Source organism: Sminthopsis crassicaudata, chromosome 1 (genome assembly GCF_048593235.1).
Source record: "Sminthopsis crassicaudata isolate SCR6 chromosome 1, ASM4859323v1, whole genome shotgun sequence".
Lineage (NCBI taxonomy): Eukaryota > Metazoa > Chordata > Mammalia > Dasyuromorphia > Dasyuridae > Sminthopsis > Sminthopsis crassicaudata.
In genome coordinates this window covers 73,786,754-73,814,606 of record NC_133617.1, presented here as the reverse complement: position 1 = coordinate 73,814,606, position 27,853 = coordinate 73,786,754, and the positions used below count along the sequence as shown (strand labels likewise).

General features: G+C 38.6%; 1 protein-coding gene across 8 annotated transcripts in view; it reads left to right on the top strand.

Annotated features, from left to right (window-relative positions):
• LOC141539123 (uncharacterized) overlaps nucleotides 1-27,853 on the top strand; it is a 92,635-nt gene that overhangs the window by 44,993 nt on the left and 19,789 nt on the right. Inside the window, exon 1 of one of the 8 annotated variants that reach the window (XM_074261425.1) lies at nucleotides 24,186-24,447. The exons of the other annotated variants lie outside the window; for them this stretch is intronic. Within the exon in view, the coding sequence (XP_074117526.1) occupies nucleotides 24,406-24,447 (42 nt within the window). The 5' untranslated portion in view covers nucleotides 24,186-24,405. Of the gene's footprint in view, nucleotides 1-24,185; nucleotides 24,448-27,853 lie in introns of those variants that run through there. 8 annotated transcript variants of the gene reach the window in all.

Sequence of the window (27,853 nt, the reverse complement as noted above, 5' to 3'; positions counted from 1 at the left end):
TGACTTGGCCAGGGTCATACAACTAGTATGTATTAAATATCTGACATCAGATTTGAACTTAGGTTCTACAGACTTCAGGGCCAACAGTTTCCAGATAAACTTTTAAGTGTCTACTCTGTGCTAGGCATCGGGGGACATTAAAAAAATGAGACAGTCAGGAACTAGAGTGGACCAGCATAGAGAACATTTACATAATGAGGCATGGAAACAGAAACAGGAGTCCAATTTTTCTGATTATATTACAAACCACCTGGACAGAAAGAGGAAATGGAGGAATTCAGAAAGTATCATAAACCTAGCCTAGGTGCATGCCCTAATAGGGGAAATTCAAATGATCAGGATATCTGATGAAGTTGTCTGAAGAAAGAATAGATTATAAGTTTTTGACTTGAAATTACTGATGGTATTTGTAAAACATAGGCATGACCATGCCATTATCTTACCAGAAATTTGTCAGTAGCTCCATATTATCTATAGGATAAAATATAAAACCTTTAGCCTGCTATATAAAGCTATCCACAGACTACTCCCTGCCTTCCTTTATTTCAGATTGCTTTTCTATATGTTATCTAGATCTTCACAGGAAGAAAATCTTTTTGTGATTCTGTGATTTATTCTTTCTCCTGCTCCCCACAAAACTTTCCAAACCACAACATATCCACTCTCAACTTATGAGGTGCTCATCCTATGAGCTAAGAATCTCACTTCATTCTTTACTGAGAAAATAGAAACCTCCCCTCCTTTTCCTCCTTTATATCAAAATCTCTGAATTGTTCTCACTGACCACTTGTTCCTCTAAGATATTTTCTTTTCTCTGAGTTTTCATGCTATTGTTCTTTTTTGCCTATCTGACTACTATTCATTCTGCTTTGCTATTTCAGTCCTTTCATATGTTTTTACCAAGGGTAGGATATTCCCCAAGGCTGTGTCCTGGGTCCCTTTTCTATTCCCTCTCTCTGTGCCCTTATGATCTCTCTGCAGGTGACTTTTAAGACTATAATATATATCTAATCTTAGTCTCTCCCCTGAGAACTGATTTTGCATTTCCTATTGCCCAGTATATATTTTAAATTAGGTAGTCCATAAGTATCCCAGCTATCATTTTCTTTCCTCTTCCAAGCTTCCATTTTTTTTTTTCTGAGAGACACCGCCAATCTTCCGTTGCCCAGTTTCACAGCTTTGACATTATTCTTGACTCCTCTTATGCTACATATTCAGCGAAATGGCCAACTTGCATTTCTACTTCTACTACATACATATCTCACATCTGTTTATGGCCACCATCCAAGTTTAAGTGTTTACCACCTCTCACCTGAACTATTGCAATAACCTCCCAATTGATGTCCTTGCCTTAAGCATTATCCCTCATCATGTACATAGCCATCAAAGTGATTTTCCTCAGACGCAGGTCTGACCATGTCATTGTTCTATTTAGTAAAATCCAATTGAAAAGCTTTAAAATCCTTCAAAACCTGACCCTAATCTACCATTCCAATCTTACATATTGTTTATATGATCCACACTTAATTTGTCAATAAGTGTTTAGTAACATACCAAATACTGTCCTGAGTGATTGGAGTTCAAATTCAAGGAGAAAGAAGGAAGGTTCCTGTCCTGAAGGAGGTGGGGAAGACAAAGGGTCTGTTGTAGAGAAAATCCGGAGACTCAGGATAACAGCCTGGAGGTGACTGGCCTGAACTTTCTTCATAAATTGGAGGTTCTGAGAGAGCCAGCCAATAAATAAAAGGGAGCTGCTTCTGATGGAGAAAATCCAGAGCTGCAGTGAGCATCTAAGGTGAAGAAGTTTCTGGGCCTTGTGGAGGGAATGAAGATGTGGCTAGCCTGAGTATCCTTAAATTAGAGATTCAGACTCTGTCCCATCGCTGCCTTTAGACTAGGCACTCTCGTCACTCTGCAGTTTGTTTCTTTCAAAACTGCTCAAGTACTATCTTTGACATGAAACCTTTCCTGATTGCTGCAACTTGAATCACTCTCTTCCCAGCCCCATCAGATTGACCTTGTATTAGTTGCATTTAGTTACATTGTCTCACTCTATGGAATGTAAGCCCAGTAGTTAACAGTAGCTAACAGTTTTCACTTCTGATTCATACATACTTCACTAAGATTGACCTCCCGGTCTTTGTTCAAATGTTTCCATACTATCTTCCTTAAGCTCTGCCACCTCTTAGAGTCCCTTAATTCTCTCAAAACACAGTTCAAATGTCATCTCCAAATGAAACCTGATTCTATCTTGGTTCCCACATAGTCATTAGGGCCTTCTTTAAATTACTTTTTAAATAGGCTGTATTTTCTTGTTTTGTCAACCTCCAGAAGAATGAAAATTTGTGGGCAGGAATAGTCTTGCTCTCCTATCACTATTGCTCAATAAATGTTTGTTGAAGTTAATTTAATTCAGAATGTAGAAAAATTTAATGGGAAATTTTATATGAAATGGATGGGGAGTTCCAGGAGAAATGACCTTTCCATCTTAGCCCAACTGATTGAGGGAAGCTGAGAATGGGCTGATATTGTACCCTAGATTTGGAGACAACAGATTTTAAAGAGTTCAGAAAAAGTATAAGGAGGATCCAGTGAACTAAAGTTCTATAGAGGAAGTCAGTCCTGGAGAGGGAAGAAGCACTCAAGCATAAAATCCTGAAAACACCCAAAGAAACAGTGCTGAAGAAGAGAAAGGGGGAAATTGTCTGGTGACTGAAGCAAATACACAGAGAATTTAACCATCCAATTTCATTTTTCTAAAAGATAGAGACAATCTTTCCATTGATACTACCCAAGTATGGGGCTGTCATTTTTTTTTTTTAACCACATGCTTGTTAACCCTAAAATAGTTAAAAAAAAGAACTAAAAAGTTCACCTGATACCCAAATGGATCCACATGTCCAGCAAGGTTAAGCAAAATTCGCAGCACAGTAGTACTAAACACCTCTGAGGCATTTCCGGGGAGGGGGGGAAGGGAACTCTCTCCCAGAGCTCTCTCTTAGCCCAGGCACAGGATTGCTGCATTCAACCAGTCTGGTTAAATAAATAAATAATGATAAATAAATTTCTTATCCAAGGGCAGACCCCCCCCACAGAGTGTTAACAATGAGTAAGAAGCTGAAGAGAACGATTGACATCTTCTATACAGAGAAAGAGCCGGTATCCAACCCAGAGGAAGCTAACAGCAGAGAGTCTCCAGATAACACCCTAAAGGAGAGTGATACCTGCCCTCTATCACATAACTCTCTCCTAGAAGAGACTATTAAAAAGTTAAGAGAGTTTGAAGAAAAATGGGGAAAGGAAAGAGAAGCTATGATAGAGAACAACAAAGTCCTGAAATTTGAGTTGAAAAAAATAAAGAATTCACAGGAGGTGAAGGAAAACAAAATTTGTGAATTAGAAAAGGTTAAAAAATCACAGGAAAGTAGGATTTCTGAATTGGAAAAGATAAAAAATTCCCAAGAAAGTAGGATTTATGATTTGGAAAAAGAAAATAACTCACTAAAAAAAAAAAAAAAAATTAGTGAAATAGAAAAAAATTCAACAGAGCAAAATAATTCATTTAAAAACTCAATTGGACATATACAAAAAGGTTAAGCAAAATTTCCATAAATTAAGAAGAGGTGATGAAAGAGGCCAACTCTTAGTGCTTTGTGTTAGTTAGGGAGGCAGTAAAAGGCACAATACATGCTGTCCAGTTAATTCAGGAATTTTTGGTACACCGCATTAGAAAGCAAGAAATATTCCTCATGTGTGCAACAAATCTTACTCTGGGGAGAAATTTTTTACAATGTTTCCTCTAAGAATCATTAAGTCATTGCGAAGAAAGCAGCTTGCCTGGCCATCAGTCACTTATCCAGATACTGATTTGTACATTTTTGTTTGTGTTAAACAAAATATCAAACCACTACATGTATAAAAGATGGAAACAGGAGCAGATCAGAGAAGGGAGGACAATAGGGTGGGGTGGACAACACGGAATCACAGAATTTCAAGGGTCAGAAAGGATGTTATCATCCATTTAGTCCAACCTGTATATCACTTTCCAGACAAATAGCAACAGGTCTCTGCTTGAATGCTATAAGGAAAGGGAATCTGCCACCACTTCTAAGGGTTACTGCTTCTCCTTTTGAATGATTCTAATTGTAAGGAAGTTTTTCTTGACAGAGTCCAAATTGACCTGTCTTTACAACTTTCACCCATCACTTCTGGCTTGACCATCCATGAACCATGAACAACAACTGGCTATACTTTTGAGTCTGGTTATCCAATCAGTACTGAATTCAGCTAATTGCATTCTAACTTAATTCATATCTTTCCATCTATTCCATAAAACTAATATGAGGTGATATAAAAATTTTTGGGAAAATCTAAGTATTTTTTTTCCCATTTACTCCACAGTAATAGCATGAGATATTATATTGACTCTGTTCTATAGGAGAGCCCTTAAAATACTTGAAGGCTGATTTCTTGTTCCTCTTTCTTTATGCTAAACACTTCCAATTCTTTTTAATTCATAGCCCCAAGAAATAAACCCAGTACTCCAGATTAGGTTTTATTCCCCTTAATTCTAGTGTCTTTGGTGACCATGTCAAGTTTATCCTTTATATATTTTATTTAAGTTACATATTTAAGATGCAGATTGTTTACATATTATCTCCCTCTTTAAACATAGAACTCCATAAAAGTGAGAATTGTCTTTTAGTTTTCCTTTGTATTCTTTATGCTTAGCACAGGTTCTCACAAATAGTAGAGCTTAATAAATGTTTCTTGAATGACTAAATATGCCTTCTTCTTGTACTTGTGAAGTTTATTTTTTTTTGTATGTGTGTGCCCAAGTATAGAACTTTACATTGCCTTTTTAAAAAATTTCATCTTATTAGATTCAGTCCCTTGCTCTGCCATCCTCTGTGTTAGTCATCCTTCCCATTTTTGTGTCATTTGCATATTTGGTAATCATACAATCTTGTCTTTATCCAAGCCATTGATAAAAATGTTAAAACAGCACAGAATCAAGCACAGATTCCTAAGGTACTTGACTCTATGTTAGCATTTAACTCTTAACAACTATGTTTTGAGTCTGGTCATTCAAGAGTTCTGATTCCATCTAACTGGATCCTCTTCTAATCCATTTCTCTCCATCTACTTCACAAGAATAATATGAGATATTACATTTTTACTAAAAATTTTGGTAAAATCTAGTTGTACTATATCCATAGCATTCCCTTCATCTCCAAGTTTAGCAATCTTCTTTAAAAAAAAAAAAAGGCAGTTATATTAGTCTACCATGTTCTGTTCTTGATAAAGCCACATTGGCTTTGTAATCACTGCTTCCTTTTCCAAATGTCCCCTAACATCTTCTTATAATCATGCATTCTAGAATTTTTCCATGAATCAAAGTCAAGCTCACTGGTCTGTAGTTTGCAGTTATTCTCTTTTTTTTTTTTTTTTTTTTTTTTTCATATTTGGAAATTGGAACATGTCTTTTCTGTTCTTGTGTATATCTCCTACTTTCTGTGATTTTTCAAAATCACAGTGGCTCACTAATCACATCTACCAGATGTAATTCATCTGGTCTAAGTAACTTGAATTCATTAAGAAAAAGGTAGAAGTCTTACCTGTTTTGAATGCCAATCCCCTATGAGTAATTTTTGTTCTATTGTTGGTAGTGCAAAGATCATTCTTTTTTTTTTTTTTTTTTTTTTGGTAGAGAAAACAGAAGCAAAATAAGCATTACTAGTTCTGCTTTCTCTCATTTGTCAATTATTATTGTCACATCTGCCCTGAATAAAGGTACTCTTCATTCTGGGTCTCTCCTTAGCTGTAATCTGATCTAATTTCTAGATTTTAGAATCTAGATTGGAAAAGATCTTGGAGTTTTAGTCAATTGTGATCTCAATGGAATGAAATGGAAGGGCATTTATTAAGCACTTATTAAGTGCCTCGTACTATGTTAAGTACTGGAATTCAATACAAGTTCATGTTCTAATTTGAATTCATAGTACATAAACGAGGGCTGGTATTCCTCTTCATTTCATAGCTGATGGAAAGGCCAGCAACTCTTTAGACTCTGGCAGGGAAAGTAGCAGGACACATGGCAAGACATGGAAGATCTTGGGAAGTAGTGGCAGCCGAGCCATGTCAAGTCATGAAGTCATTACCTGTTGTGTTCCAGCATTGTGCTAAGTACTGTGGATGACAACATAGACAATAAATAGTCCCTCATCCCAAAAAAACTCACAATCTAATAAGGGGAGATAACATGCAAACAACTGTGTAAAGCTATCTAAAAGATAAATTGGAGATAATCATGAGAAGGAAGGCACTAGTTTTATAGGGGATTGGGAAAGGCTTCTTGTAGATAGCGAGATTGTAGCGGGGATTTGAAGGAAGCTTTGGAGGCTGAGATGAAGGAGTGCATTTCAGGAATAGAGGTAAGCTAGTAAAATGCGTGGGAAAAGAGTTAATTGTTTTAAGAAATGGCAAGGAGACCAGCATTACTGTATCAGATCACAGCGTACTAGAATGGGGGGAAGAGCAGAGTAAGGTTAAGAAGGGTGGAAAAGTAGGAAGGGACCAGATTAGGAAGAGTTTTGAACACCCCCCCCAAAAAAAAAGAATTTTTTTATTTGCTCCTGGAGATGATAGGTAACCACTAGGATTTGTTGAAGAGTGGGTCGCATGTTTAGAATTATACTTTAATAAGATCATTTTGATAGATGAGTGATGATAGTCTGGATTCCTATTGAAATAGTCCAGGCATAGGGAGCATATGCAAGAGATGTTACCAAAGTAGAATTGATTGGAGTTGACAACAAATTGGATATAGGGGATGACTGATCAAGAAGTCCTATAGGCATTTTATTGTTGTTAAACAGTGATCAGCAGCCTCCTTGCAAAGATAAAGTAAAGTTTGTGGTGGGGGTGTGCAGCAGGATTGGCTTTCCCCATTTCAAGAATGTCAGCTTTTAGATAGGGAATAGAGATACCTGCCCTAAAGTCTATGGAATCTGAGCAGGATCCAGACCCCAGAAATATTAAATGACCCAGACTCAAGTTTTCTCTCTCACAAATAGTAACTCTTCCAGAAATCTCTTCTGAAAGAACATTTCCTTTTCTGTTTTTAGAGTAAGTCAGTGAGGAAACATTAGAGACCTGGAAGATTATAGAAGTACCTATAGGTACCAACTCTGTTTGTTCTTTCCCCTTTTGAAATAATTGAAGAGCAGTGTAAAAGAATGCTGGAGCTATGATCAGAGTCTCACTCTTTAAATCCAGCTCTGGTACTCAGCAGCTGTGCAACTTCATCTTGTAACCTCAGTTTCCTCATCTATAAAATGGGAATAATTTTTGTACATTATGGAGATGACGGTAAGGAAAGCACTTTTCAAACTTGTCCTCTAGAAATGTGAGTTACTCTTATTATCATCATCATCATTAGCACCATCATACTTTTGCCACCCTCAGCAAGGCTCTAAACATATTGTTCTTGTTACCTGTAAAAAACATGATAGAACCAATCACAAACTGTGTGATTGGCCCACCCAAACACATTTGCTAGATAAGTTGACAGTTGTGTTGTGTGACTCTATTTCAGCATTCATTCATCCTCTCTCCCCAGCTAGGATACTGTGAAAAATCTAAGGTATTAATGGTTCCTTCCAGCCTTGCTTCCCATGCCACCTCTTTTAGGGGAGTTTTCCTGATCTCTTAAGTTATTAATATTCTTCCCTCCATTCCTAAAAAGAAATTACTTTGTATGGATTTTGTATTTACTTTTGTGATCATGCTATTTTCCCCTTCCCTTCTTTTTCCCTACATCTACTAGGCAAATATAAAATCCTTGAGGCAGGGGTAGTTTTAACTTTCTCTTTGTAGCCCCAGTGTCTGACATGCTTAGGAATTGTTTGATACCTGAGATGGACCTTGATAGACCAAAAAGATTCACCCCACCCAGGTTGGAGGAGGGCAAGCAAAGCCTGAAGACCTGGAGGTCAGAAAGGGTGGGGACAAGTTTGGGGAATGATAAGTGGTCCTGTTTGACTGGAATGCAGAGTGTAAAGTGGAGAACTGTGAGATAAGGGCTGCTAGCAAGGCAGGTTGAAGCTAAGATTGCTGAGGCTCTGGAATGCTGAGGAATTTGGGGATTTAACTGTTTTTTTTTTTTTTTTTTTTTTTTTTTTTAACAGGAGAGGGATAAGATCAGAACTGTTCTTAGGAAGACATATCTGGCATCTGTGTTTAGGCTGGGTTAGGTAGGGCAGGAACATTAATTTGATAGCCATCCTCCTGGAGAGAGGTAATGAAGATCTGAACTAGGGTAATAGCAAAGTAATGAATAAATGGATGTGGAAGGGGCAAAACTGACCAGACTTGGCAAGGAATTGGATGTGGAGAGAGGTGATGTAATTGGCATGTCAGGAGGAAAAGCAAAGTATAGAAGGAAGATGTGTCTCATTTGGCCCAAAGTGCTAGTGAGATATAGATTGATGCCAGATTTAGGATAATATGATTTAGAGACAGAAGAGACCTTATGTATTCTCCAAGACAATCCTTCCCCCCAATCATTTTATAATTAAGAGACATGAGGACCATAGAGATCAGGATTTTTACTCCTAGTCACCCAGATAGTAATTGGCATTTGAATTTGTATCCAAGTCCTTACTCCAGATCAGATTCTTTCCTTTATGCAGTAATCCCTGTAAAGAGGTTAGAGGTAGATAGCACAAATGAGACCAGGGCCCAAAATACAGATTTAGATTCACCTACATAGAGATAATATTGAAGTCATGATAATGAATGAGAGCACAGAGAAAGAGAATACTGAGAAAGCAAAGCAGCCCTGAAGTCAGGAGGACGAGTTCAAATGTGGCCTCAGATACTTAATATTTGATGTGTGACCCTGAGCAAGTCATTTAACCCTAGTCGCCTCAGCAAAAAGAAAAAGAGAGAAAGCGCATCCTAGTTGAAGGAGAGGATGAATGAATACTGAAATCAAGTCACACAACACAACTGTTAACTGGTCTAGCAGGTGTGTTTGGGTGGGCCAATCACACAGTTTGTGATTGGCTCCATCATGTTTTTGTACAGGTAACAAGAGCAATATTTTTAGAGCCAGATATCTAGCTGAGGGCAGCAAAAGTATGATGGTACTAATGATGATGATGATAAGAGTAACTCACATTTCTAGGGGAAAAATTTGAAAAGTGCTTTCCTTACCGTCATCTCCATAATCATCTCTCTTTAGAACTATGGAAGAACTGAAAACAGAGCCAGAGTTTGATTTATTTGAAGCTATAATCCTAATCACAAGTTTTATTTGATTTCTTATGGGAGCCTACACCACTGGCACAGACATAAAATGGCATGTGGGCTAGTTACAATCTTCTGTGCCTCCCTGCCCCCACCCTGCCTCAGCCCACAAGAAGCACTGCTTGTTCTTTCCAGAGCTGGCAACCCACATCTAGTTGCCTCCCTGCTCAGGAGAGGGAGTAGCAGGCGTGGGTTCTCTTCCTCCCCAACTCTGAGTTCTCATTTTCCATTTCTTATTCTTCCCTAACCATCATCTTCCCCCAGGGTACCTGAAGGAAATAAATAAATTTTATTATGGCACCTTTGCCTTAGTAATACTGCCCCCAAATTATCTGGACAGAATGAATTTTAAAAATTATTATTTTAAACATTCTTTTATTTTTAAATTTTGAGTTCCAAATTCACTCCCTCTCTCTCCTCCCCAACCCACCAAAAAGGTAAGCAAAATTATATCAGTTATACTTGTGAATTCATATAAAACACATTTCCATATTAGCCATTTCTTACCTCCTCCCTACTTTCTCCCACCTCCCTCCCCATCCCCCCCTTTTCCCCTTCTCCCGATGTCTCCCCTCTCCCCCTTACATACATATACACACACACAAATCCATCAAGAAAGCAAGAAATTTAGACTTCAGTTTGTACTCAGAGTTTATCAGTACTCTATCTCGAGATAAATAACATTTTTTCATCACAAATCCTTTGGAATTATATTGGATCATGGTATTGATTAGAGTAGCTAAATCTTTCAGAGTTGTTCATCATTACAGTGTTGCTGTTACTTTGCACAATGATCTCCCAGTTGTTTTCATTTCACTTTGCATCAGTTTATTTAGATCTCGAAAGCCATGCTATTTTTAAAAAGTGAAACTACTCTCCTCATTTCTTACAGCTCAGTAGAACCTCATTATAATCATATGCCACAATTTATTCACCCATTTCCCAAATGATAAGCATGAAGGGTCAGTATTTTATATTTTCATTCCTGGGGACAAGCGTGTGCTATCCTTAAGGCTGAATTGTTATTACCACAAAAAGTGTTTTCTCTACAAAGGTTTTTAACCTGCCCCTCCCACCTTCAAATTCACTTAGCTTTAATTCTAGCCTTCTTATGGACTCTTCCCATAGTTTTGCACCAGTGTCCTTCTAATCATTGTTTCCCCAACTGAGCTGAGAAGCATATCTTCTCTTTGGGGTCTTGGTTGAAGACAGAACCTTAATTAAGTCACTTAGTTAGCAGCAAGTTATATCACACCAAAGATAAAAAGGGATTCCTTACCAGGATAGACCTTACTCTTGGAGCGGAAATAGTCTTTAGGGTCGATGCCAGAACTCAGTGAGCTCTGGACCTTGCTGAGCTAGTTTCCTCAGTAAAAACCATCCAAGCTTTTGACCTAACAGTTATTTAAGACCAATGCTGGAGGTTTATTTTGTCAGCATTTCTTATAGGCTACCAGAATACTTGACATTACAGGGTTACTCACTGTTATGCTTTCGGACATGTTGTCATTAACAAGATCTTAACTTGTCTTAATAAATTATGCAGATTGGTGTCTCCTTAGCATGTTACATAAGAAGACCGACTGTTCCACAGACCTCTATATAAAGTGATTTTTACATAATTTTCAAATTTGTCTGTGGATAAGGGGAAAGAAGAGAGGAAGGTAAACAAAGAAACAGGGTGTCTACAGAAGGAGGGGCCTCATGCACAGTTCCAGAACACATGGGGGCCTGACACAGACAGATAGGGAAGCATGGGAGATACAAAGGAAAGACAAATGAGGTACCAGACAGGCAAGTGGGAGTGGGATAGTGGGGAGGCTTAAGGAACAGGGCAAAAGTCTCTTCTCTGGGAGCAGTGGATGGTCTCTCAGAGTCCACTCAACTGCTTTCACTTAGAGGGGTTTGGGGCAGGAAAGGAAGAATAGGGTGGGGGAGGACAAGGGGCAGAAAGAGAGAGAGTACAGTACTGTGCAGTAAAATTAACATAAGTATTATTTTGGAATGTGGATTTCTTTCAGAATTCTTTATGTAAAGTCTGATTTTCATAATATGAATTTATATAAGGTAAGAACTATGTTTACAAATAAGCATGGTGACATATCTTTGTAAGGTTTTCCACTTATAGCTAAGCTTATATCTGTTGTGTGTAAACAGGTGTGTGCCTTTCCTTGAAGTCCTCCTTTTCCCACTAGGCCTGATTTGCTCTGAAGGTGATGGGGCACACAGCAGGGATCAAGATGGGGAAGGGGGAGAAGGCTGGGATGTCATAGTTCTAGATGAATCTAGATTCCCTTACTTGGATACTTTTTCAAAACTCTTATGAGTTGGTTCTTTCTCTTGTGATAGCAAAGATACAATACATGCTATGTTGTCAGGTCCATATACTTGAGGCTTTCCAGTTCTGTAAGATCTGCCAGTGCTGGTGTACCTTTGCATGACCTTTTAAAGTTCAGAGTTAGCTCCGTGGCACAATGTGGCTTTGGGAGAAGACTTTAGTCAAATCAGATCCCCTCTTCTTCATATAAAAGTATTTTAACTGCCCTTGATGGCAATTATATGATGTAGCCGATCAGATCCCCTCTTCTTCATATAAAAGTATTTTAACTGCCCTTGATGGCAATTATATGATGTAGCGGACCAAATGACCTTTGAAGGAGTTTGGGGATCTTGTGTAGAGGTTTAGCTAAGCCATTTGTCTATGTCTGCAGTTGTCTCTCCCTTTGTGCAGATAAACACTTCCCAAGTGTGGCATCCCATCCTCTCTATCAGCTCAAATGCCATTCTTTTAGGAATTTTTCTCTTCTGGGAGTTAGACCAGTAGTCTTCTCCTCTTGCCCCTACCCTACCCTCTTCCTTCTACATTTCTCCTGGAGCTGCTCTTCAGGGATGGGCAGTATTACCAGCATTCCTTCAGCTTGCCAGCATATTAACAACATTCATAGGGTAGCAGATTTCCATTTATTTCATTCTCTCATGTCTTTCTACAGAACTTGTTTCTCCTTTGGGGCATATAAAACAGATTTATTTCTGGGGACAAATTGCAGAGAAGCCAAAATCAGTCATAAAATCTTGAAGTTTGAAAGGTCAGAGTGAATAAGAACCTTTTCTACAGAATCCCCCATAGAAGTGATTTGCTCTTTTGCTGAAGACCTCTAAAAATAGAGATTCCACCTCCCTCCACCATGCTCAAGCTACCAGTTTTACTTTTGGATGACTTGAATTTTTAAAATAGTTTTTCCCTATATCAAGCTGAATTCCACCTCTATGTTGCCATTTTCCCCTTATTTTTATTTGATGTTTTTTCTCCAAATTGCAAATAAAAAGTTTTAAAGATTCATTTTTTAAAATGTTGTGTTCTAAATCTTCTCCTTCCCTCTCTCCCTTATCCCCTTGTTGAGAAAACAAGCAATTTGACATGTGTAGTCATTAGACTGCTATTTTACATTGTCCTAGTTCTACCCAGTCAGACCAGCCAGGAGTCTTAAGTCCTCATCTCTCACTTTGAGGTATTTGAAGAAAGCTATGATATTCTCCCTGAGACTTTTCTTTTTCAGGTTTTAACCCCCACTCATTAAAATCTCCATAGTTGATAGGGCTTTCAGAGGTCATTTGGCTTAAGCTATGCCTACACAAGAGATCTCCTTTTAGCATTTCTGCCTAGTGCTTAGCCTCTGCTCCAAGACTGCTAGTTCCTAAGGCAATCCTGTCCATTCTTTTCAATGCCCTATGCATTTTCCTATTAAGGACTAACAATCCTAGTGGTCTACATCCAGGCTTGATTGGCCCTGACATCCCTGTTACCAAGGTTCAGTCTTTCTGTACCTTGTTGCTGGAGGAATCCCATTCAAGCTGAAGCATGTATATGAGAATGCTTTGTAAATCTCTACAAATGTGCAGCAAGATTATTTATACTTTGTTCTGAATAGTGACATTGCTTCCTCTCTTTAGGACAATGCTTCCTGCCTTCAGGTGACAAGGAATTTACAATATTCCCATTGATAGCACACTCATAGATATGACTGAGGGTCACCCAGCCATGTTATTTCTTCAGACATTCTACTGCAGGACTTATGTTTTATTCTCTATTCTCTTCAGGTCTTCCTCTGTGTTCTGGGTTATAAGAAATCACTGTTTGTTTTTTCTTTATTGCTGTATTTTGTTTATAGCTGGGGACAGTTGAGTAGGATCTTTGTAGGTCAGGCAAGGCAGTTAGCTCATTTGGGGCTCTTCCATATAAAGTCACTCAACAAGAGGGAATATTTTCCATGTTTGCCCATCTCCTATTAGGTAGCATATTTTTATAGAAAATTCTCATAACTAAAAACACCGACCCTGTCTCCTGTTATTACTGTGACCTAGATACAGTCAAGTGCAGATCTGCCTAACATTTCCCCTGCCACCAGTTATTGGACTTGGTTCAGAAAGCAATGACAGTTTTCCTACCTGCCTGCTCTCACAGTCTTCTAATTGGTCTCTCTCCAATGCAATTCAATCTTACACAAAGCTGCTAACATGATTATCCCAGAGTACTGATCTGATCCTGTTATCCCCCTAGCCATTAAACTTCAATGCCTCCCTTTTGCCTGGAGGCCAGAGTAAAAGTTCCTGTTAGGCTATGAAAGCCTTGCAAGAACTTGGGGGCCAGCCTATGTTTCCAGCCTTTCCATTACCCATTATCACCCTTTCCATACAATTCTCACAATGACTCTCCAGCTGCCATCTCGGCCATTGCATGGAATATCTTCCCTCTTCACCTCAGCCACCACTCCTTGTTTCTTTTACAATTGCTCAAGTGGCACCTCTTCCTTGGAGTCTTTCCTTTTCTTCCCAGCTGATAGTGCCCTTCCTGCAAAAATTTATTAGAAATTTTTGGTATCTATTTTGTGTTTGCTTTTTCTTAAACATGTTGTTTCTATAAGCTTCTGTAAGAAAGACTGTTCCATTTTTGCCTTTGTATACCCACTACCCAGCACACTGTAGCAGATTAATAAATGCTTGTTGATTGATTGAAGGTAAGTAGACATCAGAAAGGTGCTGGCTTTCAATATTACTTGTCATTTTCCAACCGCTCCAGTTCAGCAGGGGGCCCATTTCATTTTAGGATTATCATTAGGACCTAGATACTACCCTTGTCATGTGCCTTTGGGATTTGCAAATCTCTTTCATTGTCAGCACTCCTGCTATGAAGCTTATAAACTGGTCAAATAAGGGGCCATTTAAGATAATAGCTGTTCCTCCTCATCTAGCCTGCTCTGTCACTGGTGAATAGTTAATTTGGTTAGATCCTGAGTAGTCAGATAGGCAGATGGATTGACGACCAGGTACAAAGGCTGAGAAGCCTGGTAGAAAAAGCATCAACATACTCTGTTCCTCTATCTCCTGCTGCTGCTTGTCTTGGTGAAACCAGCCAGGCTTAAATCCTTTACACAATGTGAAGGTTGTGCCAGAGGAATTCAGAGAGCCCTTCTAGCTTTAACAGTCAGCAAGTCTCTGAAGGGTGCAAGGTAAGATACCTAGGCTACTATACTTGGAACCAGGAATATCTAGGCTTCAGCATATGCAGCTATCTGACCCAGGACTAGTCACTTCATATCTCAGAACCTTGGTTTTTCATCTGTAAAATGGGGATAATACTCATAATACCTATTTATAGTTATTGTGAGGATCAAGTGAAGTTATCTGGGATGTAAAGCAGACTTTAAACATTTTGAAAAGGTCCAATGGTAACCTAAGTAAGAATTACTGGGGTGTAGTGAAGGAGTATGAACCAGGTAGGCCACAGGTTTGCAACATTCCTGAATAAGACTGTTAGATAAAAATAACTGGGAAATGTAGAACAAAACCAATAAAAATGTAGTGAAACACAGGCAATGCTAATAAAGGGTTTTAAAAAGCAATATGGGCTGCAAGAAACCTGTAGACACGTCAGTAGCCTCCATTTTTTTTTTTTTTTTTTTTAGTTGTGACTGGTTTTTTTTTTTTTTAATTTTTTTAATAATAGCTTTTAAATTTTTCAAATACATGCCAAGATAGTTTTCAACTAGTTTGCAAAACCTTGTGTTCCAAATTTTTTTCTCTTCCTCCCTTGGACAGTGAGCAATACAATATAAGTTAAACATATGCACTTCTAAACACATTTTCATATTCATCATGCTGTGCAAGAAAATCCAGATCTAAAGAGAAATGAGAAAGAAAAAACCAAGCAAATAAACAACAGCAGCAAAAGGTGAAAACACTATACTTTGATCCACATTTAGTTTTTATAGTTTTCTCTCTGGATGCGGATGGCTCTTTCCATCACAAGTCTGTCAGAATTGCTTTGAATCACCTCATTGTTGAAAAGAGCCAAGTCCATCACAGTTGATCATCACATAATCTCCTTGCTGTGTATAATGTTCTCCTGATTCTGCTCATTTCAGTCAGCATTAGTTCATCTATGTCTTTCCAGGATTTTCTAAAATCAGCCTCTTCATCATTTTTTGTAGAACAATAAATATTCCATAACATCCATATGCCACAGCTTATTCAACCATTCCCCAATTGATGGACATCCACTCAGTTTCCAGGTTCTTGCCTCTACAAAAAGAGTTGTGTTGTGTTCTTTCCCCTTTTTTATGATCTCTTTGGAAATACAGACCCAGTAGTGGCACAGTTGGATCAAAGGGTAGGCACAGTTTGATAGCCTTTTGGGGATGTTCCAAATTGCTTTCCAGAATGATTGGAACAGTTCACAAATCCATCAATAATGCATTAGTGTTCAAATTTTCCCACATTCCCTCCATATTTATCATTATCTCTTCCTGTCATCTTAGACAATCTGAAAAGTAAGAAATGATTCCTCAGAATTGTCTTAATTTGCATTTCTTTAATCAATAGTGATTTATAGCATTTTTTAATGAGTAGAAATGGTTTTAATTTCTTCATCTGAAAGTTGTTCACATCCTTTTACACCATTTATCAATTGGGGAATGACATATTCTTATAAATTTGAGTCTTATAAATTCTCTCTCTAGTTTAAAAATGAGGCCTTTATCAGAAACACTGAATTTAAATATTTTTTTTTCCAGCTTTGTGCTTCCCTTCTAATCTTGGTTGCATTGGTTTTGTTTGTACAAAAACTTTTAAACTTAATATAATCAAAATTATCTCTTTTACATTTCATAATCTTCTCTAGTTCTTTTTACTGGCCTCCATTTCTATTTGATTTTGACCCCACTAGGAAACAGAGAGAGAGAGTCTCAGCACTAGAAAAACCTGAGTATGAGATCCAATCTTGCAGCTGGGTGACGCTGAGCAGGGTCCTTAACTTCTCAGTATTGTAGGCAGTATCTTAGACTGAATAGCAGTTGTGTTGCAGAGAGGTGCTGATCTGCACTAGTACAGGAAGTTTCCTCATCTGGGAGTTCCCTACACTAGTGGAATCACAGTCCAAATCCCAAATAACCAGCACCCCTGCTGTAGCCTGACACATACTTATATTTGTTTTTCGTGCTTACATTTAAACATACTAATGGGAGCAACTCACATTTTTATAATACTTTATATTTATTAACTCATTAGATCTTAACAGTATCTCAGGAAAATGGTCCTTGGAAAGATTACTATTCCTATTTTACAAATGATGGAGAAGTTAAGTGATTTGGCCATAGTCACATGACTAATAAGTGTCTGGGCTGGGCCTCAAAGCTATTTTTGCATGTAAGCTATAGTAAATGCATAATAAATGTTCATTAATTGATTGATGCTGGCCTTTATACTGATTTGTCTGATTTTACTATCTGTTTTCCATGGGATTTACTTCCTTGTTTAATTCTTCTACCTTACGCTGACCATCTTTCACTATAGTCCTGTAATTGCAGCCTGGAGAGGAACAGCTTTGAGTAGAGACTTAATTCAAATCTGTAATCTGTCACCAGAGTTTTATTATGGCTAATTGTAGAGGAGAGAGAGAGAGAGAGAGAGAGAGGAGAGAGAGAGAGAGAGAGAGAGAGAGAGAGAGAGAGAGAGAGAGAGAGAGAGAGAGAGAGAGAGAGAGAGAGAGAGAGAGAGAGAGAGAAAGAGAGAAAACACACACTTCTATTTGTGCCACAAGAGAGAGGAAAAAGATCATTAGAATCAAGGAAGCCTTTATAGAGGAAGTGGTACCTTATGAAAATCCCTAAGGAGTGGTTGGATTTCAGTAGTAGAGAATAGGGGAGAGTACATAGCAGGTGTAGGCAACTGAGTAAGAAAGATTAGAACTATTGAATGTAAAATATTAGCACTACTGTCTATCTACCCAGGTTACTTATACCTTCGGAATCCAATACTTAACGTGTGACAAGAAAATTGGATTTACACACATATATTGTATCTAGGTTATACTGTAACATATGTAAAATGTATGGGATTTCCTATCATCTAGGGGAAGGAGTAGAGGGAGGGAGGGGAAAATTTGGAAAAATGAATACAGGGGATAATGTTATAAAAAATTACTCATGCATATAAACTGTCAAAAAATTTATAATTATAAAATTAATTAAAAAAAAAGAAAGAGAACTTCTGTGGAAAACAGTGCAGAGTTTACTTTAACTGGGGCTTAAAGTTATGTGCAGAGGTGTGAGACTGCTAGAAGGTTGTACAAATTGTAAAGGTTTTTGAGTACTGCGCTGAGGATTTTGAACTTCATTGAAGGTTTTTATGTGATATAATCAACTCTGACCTAGGAGAATTATGATGTCACCTGTTGGGAACTTCTTTCCTGCCCTCAAGAAGACCTTGATTCTTCTTGCCCAAGGTTCACCTTTTTCTTATGTCTTTGATCCCATTCTTTCCTAGAAGTTTGTCTCTTCAATCGTCCTCTCCTTTCATAGTCTTTGATCTCTTACAAACTACTAATTCCTTTTCTTCTGCCCATAAATAAGTCCAAATTTCTACCATATTTGATTCTATTTTCCATTAAGCTTTCATCTTATACCCCTCTTTTCTTTCATGACCAAACTCCTAGAAAAAGCTGACTCTGCTTGTTGACTCTCCTTCCTGTATTCCCACTCAACTTTTTGTAATGTAGTTTTTTTAACTCTACTCCACAGAAACTGCTCTCTCTGCAGTTGCCAATGATTTCAATTGCTAAGGCCAGTCAGTGACTTCTTCTTAGTCTTTGTCCTTCTAGTCCTCTTTGTAGCTCCTTACACTGGTGACTGCCTTTTTTTCCTAAATATTTTCTCCTCCTTGGGTTTTCAGGATACCACTCACTCTTGGTTCTCCCCATACCTTTCTGATAGCTTTTTCTTGGTCCTTTGGCTAGGTCATCATCCATAATTATAGCTCATATCCAAATTATCTGCAAATTCTTATCAATTCTACCTCCATCAAATCTCCTTTGTTAGTCCCTTTCTTTCTACTCATATAACCACTCTCTGGCTCAGCAGCTTCCTAATTGGACTCTGCCATCCGTACAGCTCCCCAAAAAACTCTTTCTAAAGCACAGGTCTGGTCATTCTACTCTTAGTAAGTCTTAGCTCTCTACTGCCTCAGAAATGGAATTCACCAAACATTTCTTATAAAATACACATTTCTCAGCTTGACAGTTAAAGCCCTTTACAGTTTGGCTCCATTATCTTTTTTTTCAGGCTCATTTCCCATCATTCTCCTTCATGCTCTTTCTGCAGCAGCCAAATTTGCTGTTCTCCAAACTCAGCATTCCATCTGCTGCCTCACTCCTTCTGCACATGCCCCTTCCGGACTTTGTTCAAGATTTAGCCCTTGTGCCACTTCTCATGGCAAGGCTTTCCTCATCCCCCCTAGCCATTCGGGCTCTCTGCTTATCTATCCCTTGATATGTTGTATCACCCCACTCCCAGTAGAATGTAAGCTCCTTGAGGTCAGACTCATTTTAATTTTGCTTTATATCCTTTGTGCCTTGCACATAGTAGATATTTAATAAATGCCCGTTAGTTTGGATTGATGACCAGTGTAAAGGGTGGCTGGTTGGTATGGAATCTAAAGGCAAGAGCTAGCTACAAGGCTGTTACAACATCCAGGTCAGATGTAATGAGAAATTGGTAAACTAGGGTCATGGTTATGGGGAGAGAAAGGAGGGAAGCAAGGTGATATGATTTCAAATTTTAATCCTCAGGAACTGGGAATGTGGTGTTGCCTATTAGAGAGACAGGGAAATTAGGTGGAGACATGCTTGTGGTGAGGAATCAGCAACATCTGAGTAAAGATTTCCACCAAGCAATGAGTAATTGGGATCTGGATCTAATTCTAATCACAGCAATGCCACGTATTTGCATATTCATACTTAATGCTTGTTAAAAGTACTGTGACTCACTTATACCCACCTTGTCTCCCCTGTATGATGCCCATCTCCATGAAAAACATGATGCTCAGAAATGTTCAGCATCTTAACCAGCACCCTCCTTGACAGAAGGGAGGGCTGCTCACAGATGGAATTGCCTAGATTGTCAGATTTCTAAATGTATTGATTGGTTTTACTGATTTTTAAAATATTCTTTATATTTTTCTTCCCTCCTTAAAAAAAAATCTTATTACATGAGATAGCCCCTTGGAAATGGGGATGAGGAAGAATATGCTGGTTGGGGAGGAGTATAGATTTAGATGATGTAAAAATGAAAGCTAGCAAAAAAAACCAAACCAAACCAAACCAAAAAAACAATTGTTTTAATGTCTTGTCCAGTACAACAGATGAGGGTGGTGGAACTTGGACTCTAAGTTCAGAGTGTTTTTCTCCATCTGTGCCAATTTGGGAATCATCTGCATAGAGGGATTAGGTACCATGGCAGTGAAGGAAGGTTGAAGACAGAGTTAGGCTTGAAGAACACCCACATTTCAGGGACCAGAGGAGAAAGATGAGTCACAAAAGAAGCAAATGGCCAGGCAGGAGGAGAGCTTGGAGAGAGCTGTGTTAAAGGAAGAAGCCAAGGGAGAAGAGCGTGGAGAAGCAAAGGAATGCTCATCTACGGGCAACGCGTTAGCATGGTAACTACAGGAATCCAGGGGAGCTTCCCACCAGAGGTGAGTCGCTAAAAAGCCCAGTGAGTAATTAGTGAGTGCTTTGTACTGGCATGCCGAAGCAAGGGTTTGCTGGAGTTGGTGAAGGGAAGAGAGAAGAGCTACTATTGCTTCTCCAGTGTTGACCAGCTGCATCCCTGCTGCCTTTGGGAAGAAGGGTCTTGGCAGCAGAAAGGAGCTGACTGAAGTCCGTGTGTGTGAGGAGACACATAGCTGTGACTAGGTGAACAGGCTGGGTCTGAGGGCTTCCTTTTTTGTGGGGGAGCAAGTGAGGGAAGCTAAGGATTTGAGGACAGCCCCCGCCAGGTGTCTAGGTCTGTCCCCTGCATAGGATCTCTTGGTTCATACTGGGCTTAGTATCTGTTCCAGAATAGGGTTCTTTGTGTCAGAAGGGGAAGTCTTGCGATGAAGCTTAGGCTGTACATCTGCAAAAATGAGCTGAGGCTCCAGCCTGTCCAACCTTCACAAGTATGTTTGAGAAATCAGACATTGCATTGAGCTCTGCAGTGGTCACAGAGGAGAACTGAAAAGGGACTGTTAGATTTGACTGGAAAGAAGTGAGCACAGAATGTTGAGTTCAGTTTAGCTCACATCTGGAAACTGATGTCCAAGTGAGCAATGGAAAATGGAGGCAGTTGCCTTGCTAGAAGGTTAGCAGTGAAAGAAGGCATAGCAAGGAAGCAGGATGGGACAGGTTTGAATGAGAAGGAGCCAGTGTAGAGGAAAAGGAATTGGGAGGCAGGACTGAAGGAATAGTCTTTTGGGAGGAGAAGGAAGATTATCTCATCACCTGAGGCAAGGGGAGTGCAGATCTAGAATTTAAGTCTGATGGTCTCAATTAATAAAATAGGAGACGAGGTGACTTTCTTGGGTAGAATGTAGAGAAATGAAGACAGTTTTCTTGAGAAGGATCTTAGAATTATAGATTGAGAGTCAAAAGGAACCTTAGAGATCACCAAGTCTCACCCTCCTAACTTGATAGATGGGGAAACCGAGGAACCTCTGTTCCTCAGTTGAAATGACTTGTCCAATATCACAAAGCTAGGAAATAACTTTGAAGCTAGATCTCAGTTGCTCTGAGCCCATACCCTTCTCCAGTGGTAGTGAGGTCAGGCAGCAGGTTGATTAGGTAGCACAATATGTAACATTCTTGGTGGCTTATGAGGGGATTGTAGATATTGGAGATTATAAACTTGGCTAGCCAGCTGTGCTAAAGGGGATGAGGGGGAAGAAGAGGGGAGGGATGTTAGAGGGAGGGGAGATCTTTGGTTAGTAGCTCTTTAAATCCCTGACTGTGACTACTGGATTTGTAGGGGAAGTGAATAGGTCTGAAATTGGGCTGGTGGATTAAGAGAATGAGAAGGGTCCAGGGAGCATAAGGCACAATGAGAGTAGAGGTGAGGTTCAAAAGGAATGAAAGAAAGAAATATAACTTTTTTGTGGGATACTATGATGGATGTGATGGTACTTGTAGGAGGTCTGACTGACCCTGGGGAGCCCTGGTTCGAGGATCACAGACCTTGGCCTGAGGGAACTCTCTTCTACCTTCATGAGATAACTAGAAGAGCTTCCTTTTCTGTAGATGTGAAAAATGTGAGATGTTTTCATGACAAAACTGTCAGATATTGCTCTGAGATGGCATAAATACTGTCATCCTCATTTTGCAAGAGGAACCTCAGGCTTAGAAATACTAAATGAGTGATTTAAATCTTAGTGACAAACTGAAGCCATTGTTCTTGATTGGCTGGCCTGTTTGCAGATTGATTGGTAAGGACCCTTTCATTTCCATTTTTAAAGAGTCAACTTACCTGTTTCAATGAAAAAAAGGAAAGTTCAGTTGACAGATTTTTTTTCCTTTTAACATTGTATTCTTTTAGTGATGGCTTTAATGATGGCTGATTAGATGGAATGTACAAATGTTTTTTATTTAAAATATAGTCAATAGTTCACATTAGCATAATTTTTTTAATTTAAAAAAATTTAATCCTATTTCTTAATGAACAAAATTTAGATTTTTTTTTCCCTCTTCCCAGTGGAAAAAAGGAAAAAGAAACCAAAAACCCTTGTGATCAACATGCATATTTAAACAAAACTTCCATCTTGGTCATGTCCAGTCTGCATCGTAAATCTATTAACCTCTATCAGGAGCAGGGAACATGTTTCATCCTGGGTCCTCTGAAATCATAACAGAACTGAATATTAATGTGTATAATACCAGGTGACTGCTGTCTGACTTTAAAGCTTTTCTGATGAGAGTACACTAGATTTGGAGTCAGAGGACTTGGGTTTAGATTCTGGCTCTGCTATTTTAACCATTATGTGGCACTGGCCATGTCAGTTCCTTCTGTGGGTTTAGTTTCCTTGTCTTTAAAACAAAAAGGTTAGTTAGGATGAGTCCCTTGAGTTGTTGGCCAAAGATCAATAGAGGAGACTATTTTACTGAGGGAGGGGTCAATTTACAGGCAATTCTTAAGTGCCCACAATGTGCCAGGCACTCTTCTAGGCACTAGTAATGTCTTCTCTGTGAGTCTTTAGGCTTTCTTGTCACTTTCTTCATTATAGCCCCGAGACAGGTAGTACACAGGTTACCCAGATGTTACTGTACAAGAGACCGAGGCTCATTCTAGAAGTGAAATGATTTGTGATTTATCCAATCATATAGTGAGTAAGTGGCAGTGTCTGTATTCTTATCCCTCTGTGACTTCATTAGAGTTGGCAAAAACAGCCTATCTGGGTTTTCTGCATTTCCCCATTACACAATACAATATGTTAAAATGTCCACTCAGCAGCAGAAAGCAGCTTTCTATCATTACTCCCTGGTGAGTTCTCCAAGTGGGTAGTCCAGGGTGTCCACCAGAGATCAGGCAAGTGTGGCTACCTGTCTTTTCTCCACCTTCTGTCCTTTTTAAAGACTGTCAGACTAAGAGATGGAATTGGTAATTGTGCCAGGGAAATGAATCCCAAGCTGGGTTGGCATCAGTTGAAGAGATTTAGCTGTAGGCAGCTGGGATTAGATTTGTCCTTCTTAGCCCCTGGGAGCAAAACTAGAACCAATGGTGAGAAATTAGGTGAGAGGCAGATTTTAGCCTCTTATGAAGAGAAATTTCCCGGTGGTCAGTGCTATCTTAAAATGGAATGAGCCAATTCAAAAAGTAGTGAGCTCCCCATCACCAGAGCTCTGCAAGTAGAGTTTGCACAAACTTTATCATAGAAAGGACTATTGACCATAGAAAGAATTCAATGATCTCTTAAGTCCCTAATAGTGGTAAAATCCTGGGATTCTTGCAAGTCTTAAGTGCCTCTTGCCTTTCTACCTGCTTTTCTCACTCACTTCAAAGGAAAAAAAAAGGAGAGAGTGAGCTTTCTTTTAATGGGGAAGTAGGTTTTGTTTTAGTTTATTTTGTTTATTGAACTTTCCTTATTTTTTTTTTTTTCAAGTTTAACTTTGTCAGGATTTGAAGGTCCTTATCCATATCAAGAGCCTCAGAGTAGAAAATTGTTTGGACCTGAAGTCAGGAGCCTAAAGGCCAAGTTCTGATATTCTGTGCTTGGGGTTGGTAGGTGCCAGTCCTTAGTCAGCCTGAGAAGACAGCGGCATCCTGATCACTGTCCTTTACCTTCAGTGCTCAGACTTTCTTTCTTTTTTTTAATTAAAGCTTTTTATTTACAAAACATATGCATGGGTAATTTTCCAACACTGACCCTTGCAAAGCCTTCTGTTCCCAATTATGTCCTCCTTCCCCCACCCTCTCCCCTAGATGGTAAGTAGTTTAATATATGTTAAATCATACACACACACACATATACACACATACATATTTGTACAGTTATTTTGTTTCACAAGAAAAATTGGATCTAAAAAGAAAAGAAAAAACTTGAGAAGGAAAACAAAAATGCTAACAGAAAGAATGAAAATGCTTTGTTGTGTTCCACCCAGTTCACATAGTCTTCTCTCTGGGTGTAGATGCTCTCTTCATTATTGAACAATTGGAACTGATCTGAATCAACTCATTTTTGAAGCGAGCCACGTCCATCAGAATTGATCATTGTTTAGTCTTATTGTTGCTGTTTATAATGATCTCCCAGTTCTGCACATCTCACTTCGCATCAGTTCATGTAAGTCTCTCCAGGCTTTTCGGAAATCAACCTGCTAGTTGTTTCTTACAGAACAATAATATTCCATATTTCATATTCACATACCACAATTTATTCAGCTATTCTCCAATTGATGGGCATCCATTCAATTTCCAATTTCTTGTCACTATAAAAAGGGCTGCCACAAACATTTTTAGTACTTAAACTTTCTGGGCTCAGGGTCCTGGTTGTACTTTAAACCTGAAGAGAATATGGAAAGCAAGTGGAACTTATTCCTAAATGCTAAATCTGTACTTTCAGGGAAGACTCCTCTCCTAAATAAGTTTGTAACAGAAAATCTTTAGTCTTTTGGATAAAATTATCCATATGTGAGGGAACCAGTCTCCTGCAGTGGGAAGCCTCTAGCCCCCAAACAGTTTGTTAATGTCCAGCTAGAACAGGGTACAAGGTCATTACCAGTCACTCACTTTTTTTTCTAGTTCACTCTAGAGATAAGCTTTTATTATTTGATAAAGTACTGTCTAATAAGCAGCATAGTACAATGGAAAGAACATTGCACTAGGGGACTAGAAGTCAGCGTGTCTGAGTTTGAAGTCTGCCTCTGAATAAAGAATCCCTATACTTCAGCTGCAGCAGCAACTGACAGTTCAATCGAATCTTAAGTTCCTTGATTCTGTGTATTCTTGATTCTGTGTAACCTCAACATTTAGCCTAGTGCCTAAGCCTCTACTCTTAGCATCCTTTAGCAGTCTTATCACCATCAATCAGTGTCTTCATTTATCCACGAGCTCTGTGTAGACTCTGACCTGGAAAAGGTTTCTAGTCTGAGATGACATGCATTAGAGGTTGGGCCAGGTAAGCATATGGACACCAGAATACAGTCCAAACAAAAGCAGAAGTTCATGATAGAGTCCAGTATGGTTAATGGGTAAGAGGTAAATGTCAGGAGAGGAGCTGGACAACCTGCCCTTTGTCACTTTGTTATAGGATCATAGCTGAATGAATTTAGAACTGGAAGGGCCCCTAGCAGCCTTCTAATCCAACTTTACAGATAAGAAAACTGAAGCCTAGAAACGTTGAGCATTTTGCCTATGATCTCATGGATTGTGAAAACAGAGTCAGGATTCAAATCCAGATCTTCTAAGTCGCTATCCAGCATCTTTCCACAGTCCCCCTTATAGTTTAGACATGCCATTGTAATTAAATAATAAATGACCCTTTTTAATAATTAACAAAAGGAGATTTACTAAACTAGAGCAAGGGGAAGATAAACCTAATAAGGGCATTCACGGATTCATATGAGTGCATCTGAATGCCTCTGCATTGTCCCTTCCAGGACCCAGCTAGAGCTTTTCATGGATTTTGTACTCAGGACTAGAAAACCACATCAAGAGCCTGAGCCTCTGAGCCAGTTAATTAAATCTTGGGCTTTCACTGCCTTTTAAGGAAAAACTAGTCTAACCTGCATGAGGCCAGATATTAGATTATTACTTCCACTACAAATACTGAACAGAGGAGTTTGAACATTATACAGTAGTCAGTGAAGTACAATGGAAGAGTTTTGGCAGGAGTCCCTCCTAGAGAGTATAAACTCCTTGAGGTCAGGGACCACATTGACTTTTGTGTCTCTGGCTCCTAGCCTAGTGCCTTTGTACTGTTTAATGTAAATATGTAATATTTATTGATTGCGGTTGTTAATTATCAATATAACCAAACCTATGTGCAAAGGAGATTATTCTTACAGCTCATAGCAGATGAAATAGAGAGTGTGGGCAAGCAGATCTGTTAAGAGATTCTGGGAAAACACAATTCCTAAGGCTGAGAGAGCACCATGGGCCAGGCTTGGGACATCAGCCAGAAAGACTTCCTATAGTACATATGGAGCAGCTAGGCCTGTGCTAGGGAAGAAGAAAGGAAAGGACTGGTTAATCCTGTAACTGGAACTCTGCTGAATCCCTGAGCCCTTGCCTTTGTAGTCTGGCTTAGAACTGCTTAGCAGTGAGCTTGGGAAGGATCTAAGTTGTTATAGAAATGGTTATTTGACGTTGGGAGTTCCCATGTACTGGATAGAGTTTATCACTTTGCTCAGTGCAGCATCTTAGGATCAATTAGCTATTGACCACCCAACATACAGCTACATTGCCCCAGGATTAGTAGCCTGTGTCCTAGAAAGCATGACTTCCTTCACCTTCAGCACTTGTTCTGTGGAAATTTAAGGGTCCATAACTCTTCAGCACCCATTATATCAGGATTTGGCAAAGGATAAACAGAAGTTTATTTTATTAACCAATTACCACGCCTTTTCCACCATATTTGGAATTCAAATTTTTCTTTTCATGTTCCAGAATTTCTTTAGTGATAATGGAGTAAAGTAAAGGAGTGTAATGACTGCATCCTCTGATTAGAAGATCTAAGTTTGAATTCTATTACTATGTAACTCAGGACAAGTGAACTTCATGCCTGTTTCTGTGTAAAACTGGTATAGCAATATTTGTACCATTTTATAGGATGACCATACAATAGATTTAAAATTTTAAAACCCGTAGATGTAAATTACTATTATTCATTGACTTTAAAGTGTCCAATCATTTTTCCCATTAGGCTTGCTTCTGCATTAGATTAGCTCACATATTTTTAGTGGAGTGCTTCTAAAATATCTGCTTTGTTAATTAAATTATTCAGACTAATTTTTAATTAACATATTGACTGCATAGTATTTTAATATACTTGAAAACAGTGTCCTCTTAATCACTTCTTTTACTATAATTTAATTATCTTCCCTGAAATATAATTTACATTGTTAATTTGTTTGTCAATTCTTTTCTGCATAGACTTGCAGGGAGAAGTTAAATCCAGCATGATCCCTCTCCAAATTCCAAATTATTGGAGTCCTTACTATCTTTAAAGGATGCATTACTTCATATTCATCACACATAAAAATCTTAAGAATGTGGCCGATGAAAATAAAGATGTTTTTAAAAGTAGCAATAAAATTAAGAAAAAAAGAATGTAGCTGATTTCAGAAGCTCTCAAAAGAAAACTGTTTTTAAATATATCTGAGATTAATGTGTTAATCATAGCAACACAAAAAATGATTTTTGTTTGACACACAATGGTCTAAAAGTATATAGGAAAACCATACATATCAGCATCACTAAATAAAGGAAGTCTTTGCATTTGAATCTCTGATGCTCTCTTTCCAAGCTTTCAAATTTTATGCAGCAGAGAACAGATGAGTTGCTCAGTCTTGTATTGCCAATTTTCTGGAAAAGAAATTTGCTTTTAGAAAGGAACAGGTTGATCTGTGCTGAAAGAGAAAACAGATACAGCAGAGGAAATAAACTGAAGTGCTAAATGAACAAATTGAGGAACACATGATTGACTGAAAATCTTGTTAAGCAAATGTTCAGATACCACACAATTCATT